The sequence below is a fragment of the Caretta caretta genome, chromosome 10, assembly GCF_965140235.1.
Source record: "Caretta caretta isolate rCarCar2 chromosome 10, rCarCar1.hap1, whole genome shotgun sequence".
Lineage (NCBI taxonomy): Eukaryota > Metazoa > Chordata > Testudines > Cheloniidae > Caretta > Caretta caretta.
In genome coordinates this window covers 69549782-69569096 of record NC_134215.1, presented here as the reverse complement: position 1 = coordinate 69569096, position 19315 = coordinate 69549782, and the positions used below count along the sequence as shown (strand labels likewise).

The window sequence follows — 19315 nt, the reverse complement described above, 5'->3', positions numbered from 1 at the left end:
GATTGTGTTCCCTTTCATTGTTACCTTCTGTTTCTCTTTAATTCCCATATCTGAATATTACATTAAAACGCTAACTACCACCACATCCTTTCAATGGATATTTTTCAGTCTTCACACAATCACTTTGGATGGTGCATAGAGCCCAATACTGGGAATATTTTGGTGCACTCCAATGCTATTTCTTACCTGGGACATGGACAGAGAGCTATCTGGCATAGTGCTACAAAAAAGCTAGGTGCTGAATTGTGCACAGACAATTTTATAAATCTAAATACCCACAGGATGGGCTAAATCATGACTATCGAATCTGTCCTGAGCCAGGGGCAACATCCTATTGGGCTGCCACTGGAGCAGCCCGCTAAGGAGAGCGCACAGTGCTCCTCCCACTTTCTATGCTGTTCCAGGGAAGCACAGCCAGTGGGAGCCGCAATCGGCCGAACCTGCGGACGCGGCAGGTAAACAAACTGGCCCGGCCCGCCAGGGGGCTTACTCTGGCGGGCTGCGTGCCAAAGGTTGCTGATCCCTGCCATATGAGGTCTATACCCAGTGTAGCTTTGCCAGTAAGAACATTTCCACACTTTCCCACCCACCTGCACAGGGTAAGGGACAGAGCAGCTCTGCACTGCCCACTTCCCTTCCTACACTGCTACCTGTAGCATAAATAGCCCATGGAAGAGAGTAAGGGTCTTCCTTCTCCCATGATTCAGCCCTGAAGAAGCAAAGAATTGTTATGCATAAGAATAGATTATCTGAAGCCAGATCTCACTGAAATCAATGGAAAGACTCCATTATCTTCCGTTTGCTTTGGATCAGCCCCCTCGTCCTTTTTCCATAACTAGTGAGAACAATTTATCCTGTTCTCTCTCCCTTTATGTAAGTTATTCTGCATTCCAGAAACGTTCCCTTCCACCATCTCCAATAACCCCTTTCACCAATTTGTACCTATTTCATTCCTTTAACCTTTTCTGAATCCATCCCTTCTAAACCTTATCATCCTACACTAGTTGCTCTCCCTGTAATTCCTCTAGGCTTCTCTCTTGCCTTTCTTCAACATATTGTACCCAAATGTCATGCACTAGTCCAATACATTATGGAGTAATGACATCAAAAATTGTAGGTTTTAAATCAAAACCATTTCTGAGTTATAGTTTAAAAAAATGCTCAGCTTGAGAACTCATCTACCAAGTTTCTGCCCAAGGGAATTTTTATGGGTTTATATTTGAAACACGGAGATTGGGTATATATTAAAAACATGGATTGGGTATATATTAAAAACATGGTCAGATCCCTAACTACAGAGTTGCTAGCATACAGATCTTCTACAATTAGACAATGGTTTAACCACTGTGACAAAGCTCTGTCCTTGCCTCCGTGGGTCCCGCGTTTCCTGGCGGATTTCGCTAGCCTCAGAGGCTCACTGTGACCCTGCACGTAACCCTTCCTTCTCTAGAGACAAGGGTCACAGTCTACTGAGCCATTTTCATCATAAGCCAGCAAGGGAGGTGAGGAGAAGTTATCCTTCCTTGCACAGTCTCTGTTGTCTCCCAGTCTCAGTGATTAATCAGGGGGCAAAGGTGGGGGGGGAGCCCGGGCCCACCCTCTACTCCGGGCTCCAACCCAGGGACCCTAATAGTATCAGCTATGGTAGCTGACCTTTTAGAAACATGACATGTACAATGCCCTGGGCTACTTCCCCCACAGCAGCCCTCACTTCCTCAAGCTCCGCTTCACCCTTACCTCAGGGCCTCCTTCCTTGTGCCTGATATGGTGTGTACTACTCAGTCTCTCCAACAGCACAACTTCCTCCCACAGCTCCTGACATGCACACCCACCTGACTAACTGGGAGGCTTTTAACCAGTTTCAGCCAGCCCGATTGGCTTCAGGTGTCCCAATCAACCAAGCATTCTCCCTGCCTTCTGGAAAGTTCTCAATTGGCCCCAGGTGTCTTAATTGACCTGGAGCAGCTGCCATTTCACTTATCTTGGTACCAGGGATTTGTTTAGCCTGGAGCTAATATATCCATCTCCCACTACTTTTCTATAGCCATCTGGCCTTGCCCCGTCACACCACCAAGTATGTAATCTAAATTGATTTTACAATCAAAGGCTTTTTCTATTTACCCCTTTGTGATCATGCTAGTGTGATGACTTAAGCGGTGATTTCTTGGATACTAATGTTTTGTTGATGGTCATGCATAATTGGTAAGTGCTATGGCCATATTTGAAACTTTATTTCCAACAAATAGTTGCTTTCAGATTGGATCATGAAATCTCATTAGTAACTGAGCTTGATTTTAAAGAAGGGCAATAAAACAGTCATGTTAAATATTGGGTAATTCAACAAACAGAAACATAATTAGATTAAATTATCTTTATTTTAATAAAACAGTCACCTATTCTTGTTTCTACTGATTCTAGAATAAGACTTCACAATAGATATTTGATAATTAGAATGAGATCAATGTAGTCCTTATTAACATGAATGTAGGACTTTTTTGTTTTGTTTTGTTAAAAATAGTGTATTTTATTGCTACAAAAATAACGTATGACTATTACAAGTTTGTGCCTTGATATGAAATCTTTGGTTGGTCAGTCTGTAGTCAGCGGTATCCAGATGCTTTTAGCTATCTTCATAAAGGATTTCATCTATTTGGATATCATTTTCTGCCACTGGCACTGAGTCACAGATCTGTTCCTTGAAAGCCAAGGCAATTGTGTAAGGTTTTCCTTTGGGATGATGCATGCATCGTTCAAGGTAGGTGTCATAGTATCCTTTCCCTCTTCCCAATCTGTTGCCGCTTTTATCAAACCCAAGGCCTGGCATGAGGATGAGGTCAAGGCCTCCTGTTGGAAAAAAAAATACATCAAATGAAATAAAGAATAGTGGATTAACAAACCAGTGCTGTGGATTTCCCTATGGCTTAAATATTTACACATATCTGCTGACATTAAGTTTTATATTTTGCCAAATGCCTCCTTTTTCTTGCATAGATGAAAAATACCTTGAATATTAAATCTGAAACTTTACATAGTCACCTTATCAAGTGCCTATTAGATCAGCAGCAAAAATAATTAGGCCTATGAAAAGCCTGAAGGGAAAAAACACCTATCTTCAAACAAGCCCTAGTAAGTGTGGGAAGAAGAAGAAGAGCAACCCACAGTACCAGCCATAAAACGTAGAAGAAAAAGAAATTAAAAGAAAAGATATAGTGGGAGGAAACTTCTCAGCACAGTGGTAGAATTTCCTGTAATTGAACCTCCTCCTGGCTCCCCATAAACCAAGCCAAGGGATGTGGTATGTTCTAAACATAGGCCACTGTGACAAACTTGCTACTTTATTTTATATGTAGGACACAGTGTATGCTCTTGTTAGCTAGGTCAGGTTTTTTTAAATGATTACCCACAGTTATTGGGTTGGGGGAAAAAACACTGGTACTAGTAATAATCTTGCTTGAGCCATCTCTGTGGCTCCCATGGCTCAATCTACAACCAGGTCCCTCTTACTCCCAATCTCCCTGATTCATAAATTTTGGCTTATATGCTATGGGGTCCCATTCTGTTCTGTGGTGGGGAGCAAAGGCCAAATAGGGGCTAAATTGTGGGAATGGATGCATGCTTCCCCACCTTCCCCAAGGATATCTGAGTTTGTGTGGAAGGGGGCACCATCGTGGAGCCATGGAGCAGCCACTCTCTATGGCATGTTCCCCAAAGTTCAAAGGATTTGTGAGCAGAAATGTACAGAGGACGCAATGCTACTGTAAGCGGTATTAATTCCTCTCTTTGGCCTATCCCTTTCTGGGAGGCAGTGGGGTGGGCAACAGTGAACAGCTGCTAGGGGCTCCAGGCAGCAGCACAAAGATGTTGACTCTCCTTGTGGTTGCATCAGGATCTGTCAGCTTTGGTACTGAGTTCCCCAGAGCCTGAGGGTTTCAAGGCCAGGCCCCTGCCCCTCTATGATGCTCACATTCCTCCCCAGTGAGGGCAACAGTCTTCTGAAACCCCAGAAGTTCAGCCTCTTGAAATTCTACAAGAGCTTTTTTCTCTACATGTTTTTCCCACAGGAGGGGAGAGTTTATCCCTTCATGACTGAGCTTCTAATCCCAAGTGGGTTAGCAGTTAGCTTGGATAGGAGAGAAACCAAACTGCTGTTGGCTAAGAAGTCATTCTCCTAAACAAAACAGATATGTGGTCTAATGTGTAAATGGTAAAACCTTTACAGGTGATCCACCCAACCAGACTAGAAAAAATGGCACAGTACATTCAGGATCAGATTAACCATTTTTCCATCATTAGTAATACTTTGGAGACTGATGTGGTCTGGGGGGTCAAACCAGTAGGACAACTAGAATTTAGAGTCTGCTGCCCACCTTGTTTTGGAAGATGATTCACATCTCTGCCAGGCAGAAAAAGGAAACCGACTATGCTGAACTGCTGCCAAGTTTAGAGGCAGACAACATGTAGAGCACGACTGTTTGTCCTGCGAGTATGAAAAGTCCTGCAAAGGTATCGTCTGAACAAATAAGCCTGGCTAACCTAGTGCAGCTCTTTGGAACCAGGAGCATCATGCTTATTGTTTCACAGTGTAAGGAAACAGTGTTCTGTCCGATGTTGCTGTGCCAGAAAAAAAGATTAAAATGAGGAAGACAGAAATATAGGGTGAAGCCTAGAAAACAGCTGATCTGTAAGAATCTGGATAGGGCATTCATTAACATCCTGTTTACTGTTCCTTATTTGCATCCCAATAATGGTGTTTCAGCAGTGGTGTTTTATTAAAGTTACTTTGGTTACTTCACTAGTTCCAGGTATTTTTACATCTTGCCCTAACTGCAAAACAGCATCTGCCACCATCTTGAATTGCATTGTTCTTATCTCAAACCAACATCAAAACGGGACACCTAGTTGACAGATAATGCACTACCTCCCATCTGTGAGTCAGGGATGAGGCTTAACACACAAGGCGGTGTAGGGAAGGTTACACTGGAAGTGCTACAGGTGAGTAGGGATGTTTCCAGGGTATCCACCTGATGCCATGTACAAGTACTAAACTCTGGAAAGTAAGTTAAAAAATACACTCAGGACAATACATTTGCACAAACAGAGCAGACTGTCCGATTTCCTTTCACTGCTCATCATTCTTGAAAGAAGAATTACTGGTGTGAATGTCCATCCATTCTACCCTTCTGTCTAATTAGAATATAAAAAATGCAAAGTGAGATAGTGGAAGTTGTATCTCGCAAATATGGCTTGAGCCAGTTTAGTCATCTTGCTTTCAAAAAAGCCAAGGGAGGAACAGCAGGGAATTGGCCAATGGGAAGTCTGTGAAATGTTTATTGGTTCCCTCCGACCTGAAATAAAAGGGGAAGTGAGAGCACTGTCGAGTTCTGAACATTTTGATTTAAAAGGGGAGACAAATGGCAAATAAGAGTAAAATAGGAACACAGAAGAGCTGAGCAGGAGGTCTTAAAATTCAGTTGTACCTTAAAAAGTGACACTGTAAAAACAGCATCACGAAGTTCCATGTTTATGGTGTCTCAGCCACTGGAGATCATATGTGCTCAGTTTACAAGTCAAAAGATACATTTGCTGACAAGCCTGCAAACTCAGTCTGGGATCTAGGGGTACGTCTACATGGTAATTAAAAACCTGCAGCTGGACCATGCCAGCTGACTGGGCTGGTGGAGCTTAGTCTAAGAGGCTGTTTAATTGCAGTGTAGACGTTTGAGCTCGGACTGGAGCCCGGGCTCTAGGATCTGAGCTGGTACAGACCCAGAGCTTGGGCTGTAGCCCAAGTGTCTACATCATAATTAAACAGTCCTGTGAGCCTGAGCCCTGTGAACTTGAGTCAGCAGGCATGGGCCAGTTGCAGGTGTCTAATTGCAGTGTATACATACCCTAAGAGTCAAGTGATCTCTTTCCTCCTTTAGCATTGTCACCAGTAATAAAGGTCAAATTCTCCCCCCAGTTACCCCTGTACAGCCCATTCCCTTCAAATTATGCCTCCGGTATCTCTTGCCTTTCATTGGGGCTGCATGAGTATAAATGACTGACCCTGCGACTGGAACTTAGAAAACAATTATGCTGACGATGCACAAGGAATAGCCTCGAGCGCACTCTCTCTCAGCTCACTTGAGCTCATAAGGCAAAGAGCAGTAAAAACTTATTTTAGTCACTAAAGTCAGCAGATATGAATATATACAAGGGGCAAATCTCCAGAGTAACAAGGTGCATTTTACGCAGTCACTTTCCTTTTACTTTATATGTATATTGCAAGCAGGAAGAAGGCATTGCGAGTGGGAGTGCTGTGGAAAGAGGGAATTGGCAGGGACAATGCTGGAAGAAATACATTTTCTGTATTACTTCACTGGTGGCACAAGCCACGCTTCAATGAATTTAGATGTATTAGTTTAAGAAACTGTTGGATTTTTTTCTGGGATCTCTAGAGAACCAGAATCTGTTCTAATCAGTATGCCCCTCTGCAATCATTGATTTTATGCTGAGTAACTCAAACAAGCTTGTGCAAATCTTCAATATGAAAAATTATGCTGTAAATATTGTAATAGGCACCCTCACACTTTTCAATATGCCAGAGTGCTGTAGAATTTCTTTGCCCTGACTCACAATGTACTGTCTGATTTCAAAACAACTCACGCAGCACAAGTAAAGTAAAAATGTTTAACGAAGTACTGTACTGTATTTGCTTTTTTTTTTTTTGGTCTCTGCTGCTGCCTGATAGTGTACTTCCAGTTCCAAATGAGGTGTATGGTTGACTGGTCAATTCATAACTCTGGTGTTTGTAACTCTGAAGTTCTACTGTAATGATGACGTGTTACGAAGGACTGGCCAAAAGACTATAGTGACAATGATTCGAGAAAGAAGGCTAAAGCGGTTTAGCCATGTTGTACTGATGTCAAAAAACTATTCCTAGACAAAACCTTCGTTGGATACCACTTGGAGGAAGAGGGAAAAGAGAAGGACAACAGATGACATATGAGAACACCCTTGAGAAAGATATCGCTGTCATGGAAACAGACTACGAGGAAGCAAGAAACATGGCATTAGACACATGAAGGCGGAAACACTGGGTTGCCTCGTGTCACAAGGCATGAGAACATTTAATAATAAAATAATACATAAAATATATAATCTGCAGTATTCACTGCCTACTTATACAATAACATATTGCACTGATATAGCATCTTCCTTCCAAGGACCTTATATTTTACAAACATTAAACAAGCTTCACAGCACCTCAGTGGGTTTGGAAAGTACAATTATCATTTAACGGATGGGCAAAATAAGACACAAAGGGGTGAAGTGACTTGCCCAAGGATTTGACAAATCAGTGGTAAAAGCAGAAACAGAAACCTGGTACGCAGGTTTCCAGTCCCCTGCCCTAATCACTGTTAGGTCACAGTCACTGCCAGTGGTGGGCTGAAACACGGATACCACTCTAAGCTGATTTAAACAGTGATACAATGAGGCTTCGCTTTCTCTTACTGCTGTGGTGGATTTGCCCTCATTAGGCTGTCTGAAGGCATGATCTCACCTCCTCCCACCTTTCCTGTCCCCTCTGCGGCTTCGTATATGCCATTAGAATCAGGGAAAGAGCAGCCCCTCTACTCCCCAAAGCACAAGGCCTGCAATTCTGTTTGTCCCTAACATGGGCTATGCAAAGCGTGAGGGAAGACTCCTTATTCCCCTGCCCCCTTGCACCCACACAATGCCGAGGCAGAATCTGGGCCTTGGTAGTCAGAGGTAGAATCACAGCGTTTCCTGTGTCCCTGCAAGGGAGTGGCAACATATGTCAAAAATGCATGCTCTCAGCACATAAGCCTCCTGAGCTTAGGATCACAAAAGGTCAGATAAAAAGAAAAGGAGGACTTGTGGCACCTTAGAGACTAACTAATTTATTTGAGCATAAGCTTTCGTGAGCTACAGCTCACTTCATCGGATGCATTCAGTAGAAAATACAGTGGGGAGATTTTATATACACAGAGAACATGAAACAATAGGTGTTACCATACAGACTGTAAGGAGAGTTATCAGGTAAGGTGAGCTATTACCAGCAGGAGGGCAGGGCCAGGGGGAACCTTTTGTAGTGATAATCAAGGTGGCCCATTTCCAACAGTTGACAAGAACGTCTGAGGAACAGTGGGGGGGGGGGGGGGGGGGGAATAAACATGGGGAAATAGTTTTACTTTGTGTAATGACACATCCACTCCCAGTCTTTATTCAAGCCTAAGTTAATTGTATCCAGTTTGCAAATTAATTCCAATTCAGCAGTCTCTCGTTGGAGTCTGTTTTTGAAGTGTTTTTGTTGAAGAATTGCCACTTTTAGGTCTGTAATTGAGTGACCAGAGAGATTGAAGTGTACTCCGACTGGTTTTTGAATGTTATAATTCTTGACATCTGATTTGTGTCCATTTATTCTTTTACATAGAGACTGTCCGGTTTGGCCAATGTACATGGCAGAGGGGCATTGCTGGCATGCGATGGCATATATCACATAGGTAGATGTGCAGATGAACGAGCCTTTGACAGTGTGGCTGATATGATTAAGGCCTATGATGGTGTCCCCTGAATAGATATGTGGACACAGTTGGCAACGGGCTTTGTTGCAAGGATAGGTTCCTGGGTTAGTGGTTTTGTTGCGTGGTGTGCGGTTGCTGGTGAGTATTTGCTTCCAGTTGGGGGACTGTCTGTAAGCAAGGACTGGCCTGTCTGCCAAGATCTGTGAGAGTGATGGGTCATCCTTCAGGATAGGTTGTAGATCCTTGATGATGCACTGGAGAGGTTTTAGTTGGGGGCTGAAGGTGATGGCTAGTGCTGTTCTATTTTCTTTGTTGGGCTCACCTTACCTGATCACTCTTGTTACAGTCTGTATGGTAACACCCATTGTTCCATGTTCTCTGTGTATATAAAATCTCCCCACTTATATTTTCCACTACATGCATCCGATGAAGTGAGCTGTAGCTAACGAAAGCTTATGCTCAAATAAAGTTGTTAGTCTCTAAGATGCCACAAGTACTCCTTTTCTTTTTGCGGATACAGACTAACACGGCTGCTACTCTGAAACCTGTCATTAAAAAAGCTCAGATAGTAACCAGCTCTATATACCGTCGTCTCCACCTTTCACAGCAGCCATTTGGCATTTTAACCATTTTCCTGAAGTACAGCGTTTGTGCTGCTTATATTCTTGTTAGGGCTGTCAAGCAAATGATCGCGCCGTTAAACCATAATAGAATACCATTTATTTAAATATTTTTGGATGTTTTCTACATTTTCAAATATATTGATTTCAATTACAATACAGAATACAAAGTGTATAGTGCTCAATTTATATTTATTTTTATTACAAGTATTTGCACCATAAAAAAACAAAAGAAATAGTATTTTTCAATTCACCTAATACAAGTACTGTAGTACAATCTCTTTATCATGAAAGTTGAACTTACAAATGTAGAATTATGTACAAAAAACTAAATTCAAACATAAAACAATGTAAAATTTTAGAGCCTGCAAGTCCACTCAGTCCTACTTCTTGTTCAGGCAATCGCTCAGACAAACAGGCTTGCTCATATTTGTAGGCGATAACACTGCCTGCTTCTTGTTGACAATGACACCTGAAAGTGAGAAGAGGTGTTCTCATGGCACTGTTGTAGCTGGCGTCTCAAGTGCCAGATGTGCTAAAGATTCATATGTCCCTTCATGCTTCAACCACCATTCCAGGGGACATGTGTACATGATGACGACGGGTTCTGCTTGATAACAATCAAAAGCAGTGTACACCAACGAATGTTCATTTTCATTATCGGAGTCAGATGCCACCAGCAGAAGGTTGGTTTTCTTTTTTGGTTGTTCAGGTTTTGTAGTTTCCACATGAGTGTGTCGCTCAAAAAAGACTTCTGAAAGCATGATCCACACCTTGGCTGAACAAGAAGTAGGACTGAGTGCACTTGTAGGCTCTGAAGGTTTACATTGTTTTGTTCTGAGTGCAGTTATGTAACAAAACAAAAATGTTCATTTGTAAATTGCACTTTCACAGCAAAGAGATTGCACTACAGTACTTATATGAGGTGAATTGAAAAATACTATTTCTTTAGGTTATCATTTTTACAGTGCAAATATTTATCATCAAAAATAATATACAATTTGATTTCAATTAAAACACAGAATACAGTATCTATGAAAATGTAGAAAAACATCCAATATATTAAATAAATTTCAATTGGTATTCTATTGTTTAACAATGTGATTACAACTGTGATTAATTGTGATTACTTTTTTTTAGTTAATTGTGTGAGTTAACTGCAATTAATTGACAGCCCTAATTCTTGCATCCGCACAAAGGGCCTTGCAGCTTGTGTAATATTTATTTGTTATACAGCGCTTTCAATCCCTAGATCACACATTGATTTGGTAGCATTTGCCACTCACTTTCATAGCTGTGAATGATTGCAGATCAATGGAGAATCGATCCCAGAGAGCATCATTTACTTTTGTGTTTAAGCCATCCTCCTGGAAAGATATTCTCTCTCCATAGAATGGACACCATAAGCAACAGAAGACCAGTTTATGTGCCTGCCTTTCCAACACCATTCACTGCTGACTGCTTTCAAAACCTATCCAACATCAGGGAATGAAAAGTTTCTTTGATCTCCGAGTTATACAACTCAGCTGGGTGGCAGATCACAGAAATAAAAATATCTACAATTTATTTTTTTGTAAAACTTCACTTTTCAAACAGGGAAAAAACTCTAACTGCTTTCTGCCTACAGTTCTATTCTGATTGCATAGAAACAAAAGTTAACACACTCAATTGCCTTTAACATTAAAGATATCCACCCTGGTGGCATACAAAACACAGAAACGGGTACCAGCAGCTGGAGATAGGGCTTGCTTAGCTTGGGAAAGTTCTAATACTAAAGGCTAACGGCTTGCAAAGGCTCTATCTATGCACCTCATCACATATTGAAATTCTTTATTTCCTTCTAAAAATAATCTCTCTCTAAATTTTAGCACAAGATTCATTTAAACATGGGTAACATTTTCAAAAACATGTAAGGCCCAGATCCTAAAAGATATTCAATGGGAGTCAGGAGGTAACTTTGAGAATCTGGGACTCAGTGACTTAGGGGACTACGACTGGATTTGCAGAAGTGCCATTGAAAGTCCATTGGAGTTAGGCACTTTACCTTGCTTAGGCACTTTTGAAAATCCCATTCTACGACTCATTTTCAAAAATTACTTAGTCATTTAGGAACCCATTGACTTTCAATGAAACTTTGGCTCCTAACTGCCTAAATCATTTTTGAAAACGAGACTTAGCCTCCTAAATCACCAATGTGCTTTTCAAAATTTTACCCAAGATAAACCCATTCAACAGCATGCCCAGTTGTGACAAATGGATGGAAGCGGGAAATACACAAAGTGCTACACAGTCACTAGACATGGAGCCAGATTTCCAGCAGTACTTAGTAGCTGTCACTATGGCTCTTTCAGACAGGATGCTGAACTCTTTAAAATCTATCTTCTAAAACTTGGCTGCTTATTTTGGTGCCTAAATGGAAGCAGAGCTCTTTTGAACACCTGACCCAAGACATCATTTGTACTGACATCCAGGGGATGAAGTTTAGATGATTTGTTGTGGATTGGAGGATCCAGCCATGGGTAATAATGATGTGAGTAATCTAGGAGTGCTCTTTAATAGTGGGGTACTTCCTTTTGAGCCAATTAGGGCACACTCATGGTTATCACTTAACATCATTCCTCATTCACACACAAAGTTTACCGACATTTATTTGGAAGTTTCATTGGCTCAGAGACTCACTTGTCTCCAGTGCTGTGCTTTCCCATGCTAGCTTAGCCCCAGACTACCTTTGATATAAATTTTCCTAGCTCAGCCACTTGTTTGGTGGGGTTTTGGGGGAAGGACCTGGGTATGTGCCTGGGCATGACTGGGGGAAGGTGAGAGGCTTTTCTGGAGTATCTGTACTTCTGTTGACTGAGGTAAATTGCTACCTTCGATTAATGAAGTTAATTTATTTGTATATTAGTATTAATGCTTTTGGGTGGTTATTGCAAGTTTAATTATTGTCAGGGTGCTGGGAGCTTTTGTATGGGCATTCTTTTTTAATGTAAGGTCTTTAGGACAGGGACTGTCTTTTTGTTCTGTGTTTGTACAGCACCTAGCACAATGGTGCCCAGCTCCACAAGTGGGGCTGTTAGGTGCTACCACAATATAGATAATAAATAGATAAGAATAATGGTATATCTAAATAAATAAATAATTTGATAAGTAGCAGTGATGCTAGGCTGAGGAGCCTTTTCCCTGCATAGTCGGGATGAGGCCAGCACAGCTGCTGCAGTTGTTAATAACACTAATACTTCAGCTCTGAAGTTTAGAAAAGTCCTGAGCTTTTGTGGAAATCTTTGAATTCAAAATCAGAGTCTTGGTCATTGCAGAGGTTGCACTATCTGAGATGACGGGTGTAAATGAGAAACCTGCTCACTTTAGGGCCTAATCCTGAGCATGTTGAGATCAACAGGAACAAGTCCACAATCCTGAGCTGGGAACATGGTCCCAGAATTGTAGGGCTCAGTTTCAGAGACAACCATCTGTCTGCCCTTCTGGCTAAATGGTAGGGAGGAAATAAAAACAGCTAAAGCAATCAGTACTGAGAGCAAACTTGAAGGACCCTGACTGTGGGAAACCTATAGCTATGCTGCACTTTCCCAAATCATTGTGTGTGGAACCCATGCCCTGTAGTATACACATTTAACAGTGGGAGATGTATTGTTTTATCAATCTGCCCTGATCTAATGAGAAAGGAGACAAAAACATTGCCCTTTGCTGCAATTAATAAGCTATTTGGAAAAGTTATTCATCCAGAACCAATTATGCTGCCATTTACCAATAATGCAAGTGATTACACAAACACCAGCAATTATGTATCTCAACTTCCCCCAGCCAGTCTGCTAAAAAGCAGAAAGACTCCCCTGAACAGAAAGAAAATTCATATCTAATAACTCATGTTAGCTCACACAGTCAAGCCCTTGAAAATCAATACCCGTCACTCAGCAAAAATTCACACCTCCTTGGAAATAGTAACCTAAAGCAAAAAGGGCCAGATCCTCGGCTGGGGTAAATCCGCATAGCTCCACACTGTCTCCACTTTGCTGTGCTGAGATAATGAACTGCATGTGAGACACAACAAACAAGTTGCCTACGTGAGAAAAATCATTGATTCTTTTTCTGCCATTTTAGGTATTTGCTGGGGGGATTTTAAGCTGCTTTTCGTGTAGACATTTCTATAGTTCTCACTGCCATACTTCCCTTACACTCTCAAACAGATTTGTATTATGAGACGAAACTTCAGATCTGATTTTATTTGAAAAAACCAACCAGCATGGCTAATTTTAAATGGTGACTATTTAAATGCCTTTCCCTCCAGATGTGTGACATGCAGTGAATGTTTTTAACAATGCAGTATTCCAGGCACTTTGGCAGCATTTATTTTGTTTATTAATAATGATGCTAATTATTCTAATTATTGATGTCCACTTATTTCTTTGGAATGAGGTCCCAAGAGAGACTACCATTTATTCAACACATGCCAGGGTACCAATTCAAGGGTATCCATTCAAAACGAACTGCTAGATTAGGGTTCCCACCACTGTATACCAAAAATATGGCACAGACCTCAGTCTTCCCTTGAGCCTCTAGGGGTGTGTCCCATCTCCTCCCCAGTCCTTCCTAGGGGTTCTCTCTCTCCAGCATTGGGTGCCACAGAGAACCCAGGACCTCAGGCAAGTACCAGGAACTGAGCTGGAAGCTGCAGTGGCTGGTCTTTGCCTGCTGCTGAAAGAAGGGGTGGGGTGTGGACTAGAGGAAGGCAGAAGCTGGAGGAAGCTACGCCCACAATCTTCAGGGACACGGTTTCAGATTTCAATGCGAGGGGTAACTTGCAGTGGTGGTCTGGAGACAGAGGGGTGGTAGGCCAAATCTGAGTGGCGGTGTGACCTGGGGCGTCACGTCAAGTTGCCAATCAGCAGCACTTTGCAAAGTAAAGTGCTGCTCCTTGCTGGATTTCAGATGCTGGAGCAACACTCTGGACCAGTACGACAGTACTACGATCCTGGTTGAAATATGAGATAAAAGGCATGCCATACTGATTTTTAGTATGGACAGTTTTCTATTTAAACGAGGGATATCCCTTATAATAAAAGGACAATTGGCAACCTCATGCTAGATAGTGAGACCCCCAATTCAGCAAACCATCCCTAGTGAGTAAGGGCCTCCTTCTGAAGACCACTGAAGTCAATCGGCTGTGGGTCAGGCCCTAAAGCACACGCTTAAGTCCCAATGACTTTATTAGGACTTAAGTACATACTCAAATGCATTGCTGAATTGGGGCCTATCAGAGTAGAAAATACTAGATAACTAATTCCTCCCTCTACTCTCCATGTGAATCCCAGTACTCTCTTGATCAGTTTATTGGCACTTGATTTATTTATAATGTTAAGCAGCATCCTGAGTTTTAAAGGGCTAAAACCAAAATTCTTTCTTAAGCACTCCAGCCCAGCCCTTCCTCCAGCACAAAAGCCCAAGTCACTGCACTGTATGCTGAGAAGTTCTTTGGAGCCTGGAGAAGAGCTCCTTACCACCACAGTGCAGGATGATTCTGCTGCTGCTTCGGAAACACTGCTCCCAACCTCAAGGCCAGAACAGGTTCTGTGGTGACTGTGCACCACTCCTCCTGCAGCAGGGATGGCCAATGAATTCATATCACAGCAGGTCCACAGTCCTTGCTACAGCTGCTTCCTTGGCCCTCCTCACTGCCAAGTCCCCACTGCACAGGAAGTTCCATAGCTGGGCTCCATAGCTCACAAGATGTGCTCCCTTGGAGCCCCTGCCCCCCAGCAGTGGAATCACACTGGCTACACTGCAGGCAATGCCTTGTGCATGTCCACAAGAGGTGGTGGTGACCTGTGTTGACATATTCTCTGTGCAATACCATTCACTCAGAAAAATCCCAGTGGAATACTGTCCCTTTATACATTAAAATCCCCCAAAAGTATATCCATCCAATACAATGACTCAGAGTAAGTTAAATATATTTTGTTATTACCTGAATAAAATATTTTGCAGAAAACAGAATCATCAGTGGACTCAACAAACAGGTATTGAGCAACTCATCATTTATCCATCTACTCATCCATGCCAATGTTTTGTGTCAGCATGAAACATTAGTCTTCACAATTCACACTTGTCCTGCTGAACTATGGCTTAATAAAATATTTACACCTCTCCCTGAGAAACTGCATGATCCCCATCAGTCATACAGGTTTAAAACAGATGAGTGGCAGTAATTCTTTCATTAATAAAGTTGCAAAATACACTAATAATGCTCTTTGCTCAGCTTTTATTCCAATATCCTGAGATACAAATAAACAGTCTCATTCCATTTTTATTCCCTTTTTAAAAAATACATTCTTGTAAATTTAGTACCTAAGAATGGGAGAGACTTACAGCACTGGCTGGAGCCAGGTATGGAGTACATGTCTGCATTTTACAGACATTCCTACTAGCTTCACCAATAAATATCCTTTCATTTACAATCATGGCCTCTGGTGGCATCACTTTAAGACTTGAGCCAAAACTGTAGCTGGTTTCACAATATGAAAAAGAGTATGTCAGGGATCAGACTGAAACTATCACATGCTGCCTTTCACTTGTGATTTAAGCTATATGTCAGCTCAGGTTTAAAGTTTAGTACGTCCCCTTTTCAGAATTTGCTAGGAGAAATGCAATTTAATTGGGGTGGTTCTTTGAAGTATTTTCATAAAGTATATTACGTAAGCAAAGCATATAAGCCACATTCCTCACTTAAAGCCATTTAAAACACTCTCTGGTTTTGCAAGTCCAAAGTCAAAGAAATAATTGCTTAGAAAGGCTCTAGTTATCTGCCTTAATACTTCCTTCTTTGACAGGTGAGTTATTTGCTCCCATAATCCCTATTCCTGAGCAAAAAGGCTAGAATAACTTGACTGGGAAAACACAGATAGTGAAAGCTTTCTGGCGTTAAGGGGTTGCACCTGGGTCAAAATGCAAAGTAAAGACAGCAAAATACAGAGCACTTGCTAAGGAGCCAAAAGGAGGAGGACAAATCTGTGCAAGAGCAACTTTGCAATATGTTGATACCTTTTGTTAGATCAGCAAATGCTAGTCACAAAGCTTCTGCTTTAAAGAAACTTGCAACAGCACTGGCATTTGAAGTGTTCATGCCAGGATGGACCTTATACTTGTAAAACAGTATAAAAATATGAGGATTTTAGGCTTGGTCTACACTGCAAACTTATTTCTGTATTACTGTCACGCTCAGAGGTGTGAAAAATCCATACCCCTGAGCGACATAGTTATACCGACCAAACTCCTGGTATAGACAGCACTAGGTAGATAAGAGGTCTTCTCCTGTTGACACAGCTACTGCCTCTGGGGAGGTGGAGTACCTATGCTGACAGGAGAAGCATAGGTAGCGTCTTCATTAAGTACTGCTGCTGCACCTCTGCAGTGCTGTATGTGGGAACAAGCCCCCAGTGTACATGACATTTTCAGATCTTATTATTCTGCTTCTCTGTATTGTTATTATCTGTACACTTTAGAATCAATAAAAATGACTAAATGGAAATATGACAGATAAAAAAAAATCCCCAAACTATCCACTATTTATAACAGATTATGCAGTGTTACTATCAATATTTTTACTCCATTGCTGGACCAACTAAATTGTCTGTGAAATATAAACCATTAAGATGTAAGCCATTAATTTCTTCTTTGATGCATAAACATAACTCCCCTAAAGAGTTAGTCCAAGGATAGAAAGGTTAGGAAAGTTTATATGGCAAGTTTATTGTGCATGTAATCAGCAGGTGACTGCACCACTACCATCTGTGTCAGACATGTTTTATCATCACAATGACTCTGAGAATGGCTGCTTTCTCCCACTAAATTTCTTACACACAAGCCTTTTACAGACGACCAGCTTTATAAAAAAGATCACACCTAGAATCCCAGCACCCACTCCGTGATAGCTCATTATTTTAGACATTAGATTGGAACATTTGCTCTCCCCTGTGTGTGACTGCAATGCCTAAACAAGATTTTAATTACAGGAGACAGCAAAAATGACACTAGCTCACGCTACTAAATCTGTAGAATCCTGACACCTGCTGGTAAAGGGAAATCACTGCATCACTTCAGAGCACGAAAGTGCTGGCTTGATGGGTCTTCACATCACAAATACTCAAAATAAATAGAGTCAGCACAAGCTGGAATTGTTGAACCGGAATGTGATGCTCACGCTGAGTTATATCCCTACTCACATTATGAAGCAGCAGGAGAACCATCCCGCACTCTGGCGCTGAGGAGTCCTCCTTCTCCAGGCTCCAAGGTACTTCCCAGTGTACATAATGAGGAGGTCCTGTGAGTTAACTGTATTACAAACTGGTCCACTGTTAGTCATCTCACCAAAGAGGACGAGGATTAAATGGGCCACGGAGGGAGATCTTCCCTCCCTAGAGATGGTGCATCCAAGACCAGGCTGAAGCACACTCTTGGGCAGCATGGAGACATATCCACTCCTATTGCCCATACTGTCTCTACTCTGTGGACAAAGAGAGGGGTCCAGGCTCCAACGCTGCCAGTCCTGCTCTACATTTACTCCAAAAGTCATGAACAAAAATAATCTGTAGAATAAAAGCAATGAAGATAAAATCTCTCTCTTTAGTCTCGTGGAGGTAGAAAGTAATACTCGCATGTTCAAATTTTTCTCTTAAAACTCTGATGTATGTCTCGGGTCATAATCCAGAACAAATGCTAACCCGTTATTTGCTTTTGAAAGACTTCTGTATCTAGGAAACAGTACCAAGAAAATAACAGTGGTATTGTTCACACTGTAATAAAATTAGCCCTCTTTGAGACAAAACACTTCAGAGCCACTTACAGTGTATTTACAACCTGTTACTATGCCATTTCCACTTTCCTTTACACTTCAATTAATTACAGAAGAAGTAATCTTTTCGGTTGTTTTGCTGAGTGAGAGACATTAACAAGGACATTTTATGCAAGGAGAATAGTGATACAACACTTAAGTGTGATTAGAAGGAACAGCAATCTTTCAAAGAGTTAATGAACTTTACAAGAGTGAACAGCTTTAATATTCCAAATGCTTTTAGAACTTCAGCAACACGCTGTTGGTTAGATGTGCTGTTAGAATTAAGCCATATTTTGTTCATGTTCTACTGGCTACACAAAATGAGTTCAGAGTAAAGAAGTTTAAAACATTACAGAATGATGCCAATGAAATCCACCTGCTTTTGTACTTCAGGAGTTCATTTATTTATTACATTCCAAAGAAAGGGAAAGCAGAAGTGGTGAGGGAAAAGGGACTTTAGTATCATATGTGTTTCTGAGCACAAGAAGAGCTAAGGGCACAACTAAAAGTGCACATAAAAATCCAGAGGAGTGGGTGCTGATTGTTACTAAACAGGTTCAGGTAGCTGCTAGAACAGGGGTGGGCAAACTATGGCCCAGGGGCCGCATCCGGCCCTTTAGACGTTTTAATCCAGTTCTTGAGCTTTTGCTGTGGAGCAGGGTCCAGGGCTTTCCCTGCTCCGGCGCTCCAGCTGGGGAGCATGGTCAGGAGCTTGCCCCGTTCCGCACAGCTCCTGGAAGCAGCAGTATATCCTCCCTCCAGCTCCTACATGTAGGGGCAGCCAGGGGGCTCCACACGCTGCCCCAACCCGAGCGCTGCCACCGCAGCTCCCATTGGCTAGGAACTGCGGCCAATGGGAGGTGCAGGGGCAGCGCCTGCGGACGGGGCAGCACCTCAACGTAGGAGCTGGAGTGGGGACATGCCACTGCTTCCAGGAGCTGCTTGAGGTAAGCGCCACCTGGAGCCTGCACCCCTGACCCCCTCCTGTGCCCCAACCTCCTTCCCCAGCCCTGATCCGCCCTCCCACCCTCCAAACCCCTCCGTCCCAGCCCGGGAGCACCCTCCTGCACTCCCAACCCCAGCCCCACCCAGAGCCCGCACCCCAACCTCCTGCTCCAGCCCAGAGCCTCCTCTTGCACCCTGAACTCCTCATTTCTGGTCCCACCCCAGAGCCCGCACCCCCAGCCGGAGCCCTCACCCCCTCCCACACCCCAGCCCCCAGCTGCATGAGCATTCATGGCCCGCTATATAATTTCCATACCCAGATGGGGCCCTTGGGTCAAGTTTGCCCACCCCTGTGCTAGAAGCTAGTGAAGAAG

General features: G+C 42.5%; 1 protein-coding gene across 2 annotated transcripts in view; it reads right to left on the bottom strand.

Annotated features, from left to right (window-relative positions):
- Nucleotides 1–2356: 2356 nt before the first annotated feature.
- The window catches only part of MTHFS (methenyltetrahydrofolate synthetase), a 30318-nt gene continuing 13359 nt past the window's right edge, over nucleotides 2357–19315 (bottom strand). For both annotated transcript variants that reach the window (XM_048867534.2, XM_075133165.1), the window contains exon 3: nucleotides 2357–2844. In XM_048867534.2, the coding sequence (XP_048723491.1) occupies nucleotides 2621–2844 (224 nt within the window). In that variant the 3' untranslated portion in view covers nucleotides 2357–2620. The remainder of the gene's footprint in view (nucleotides 2845–19315) is intronic.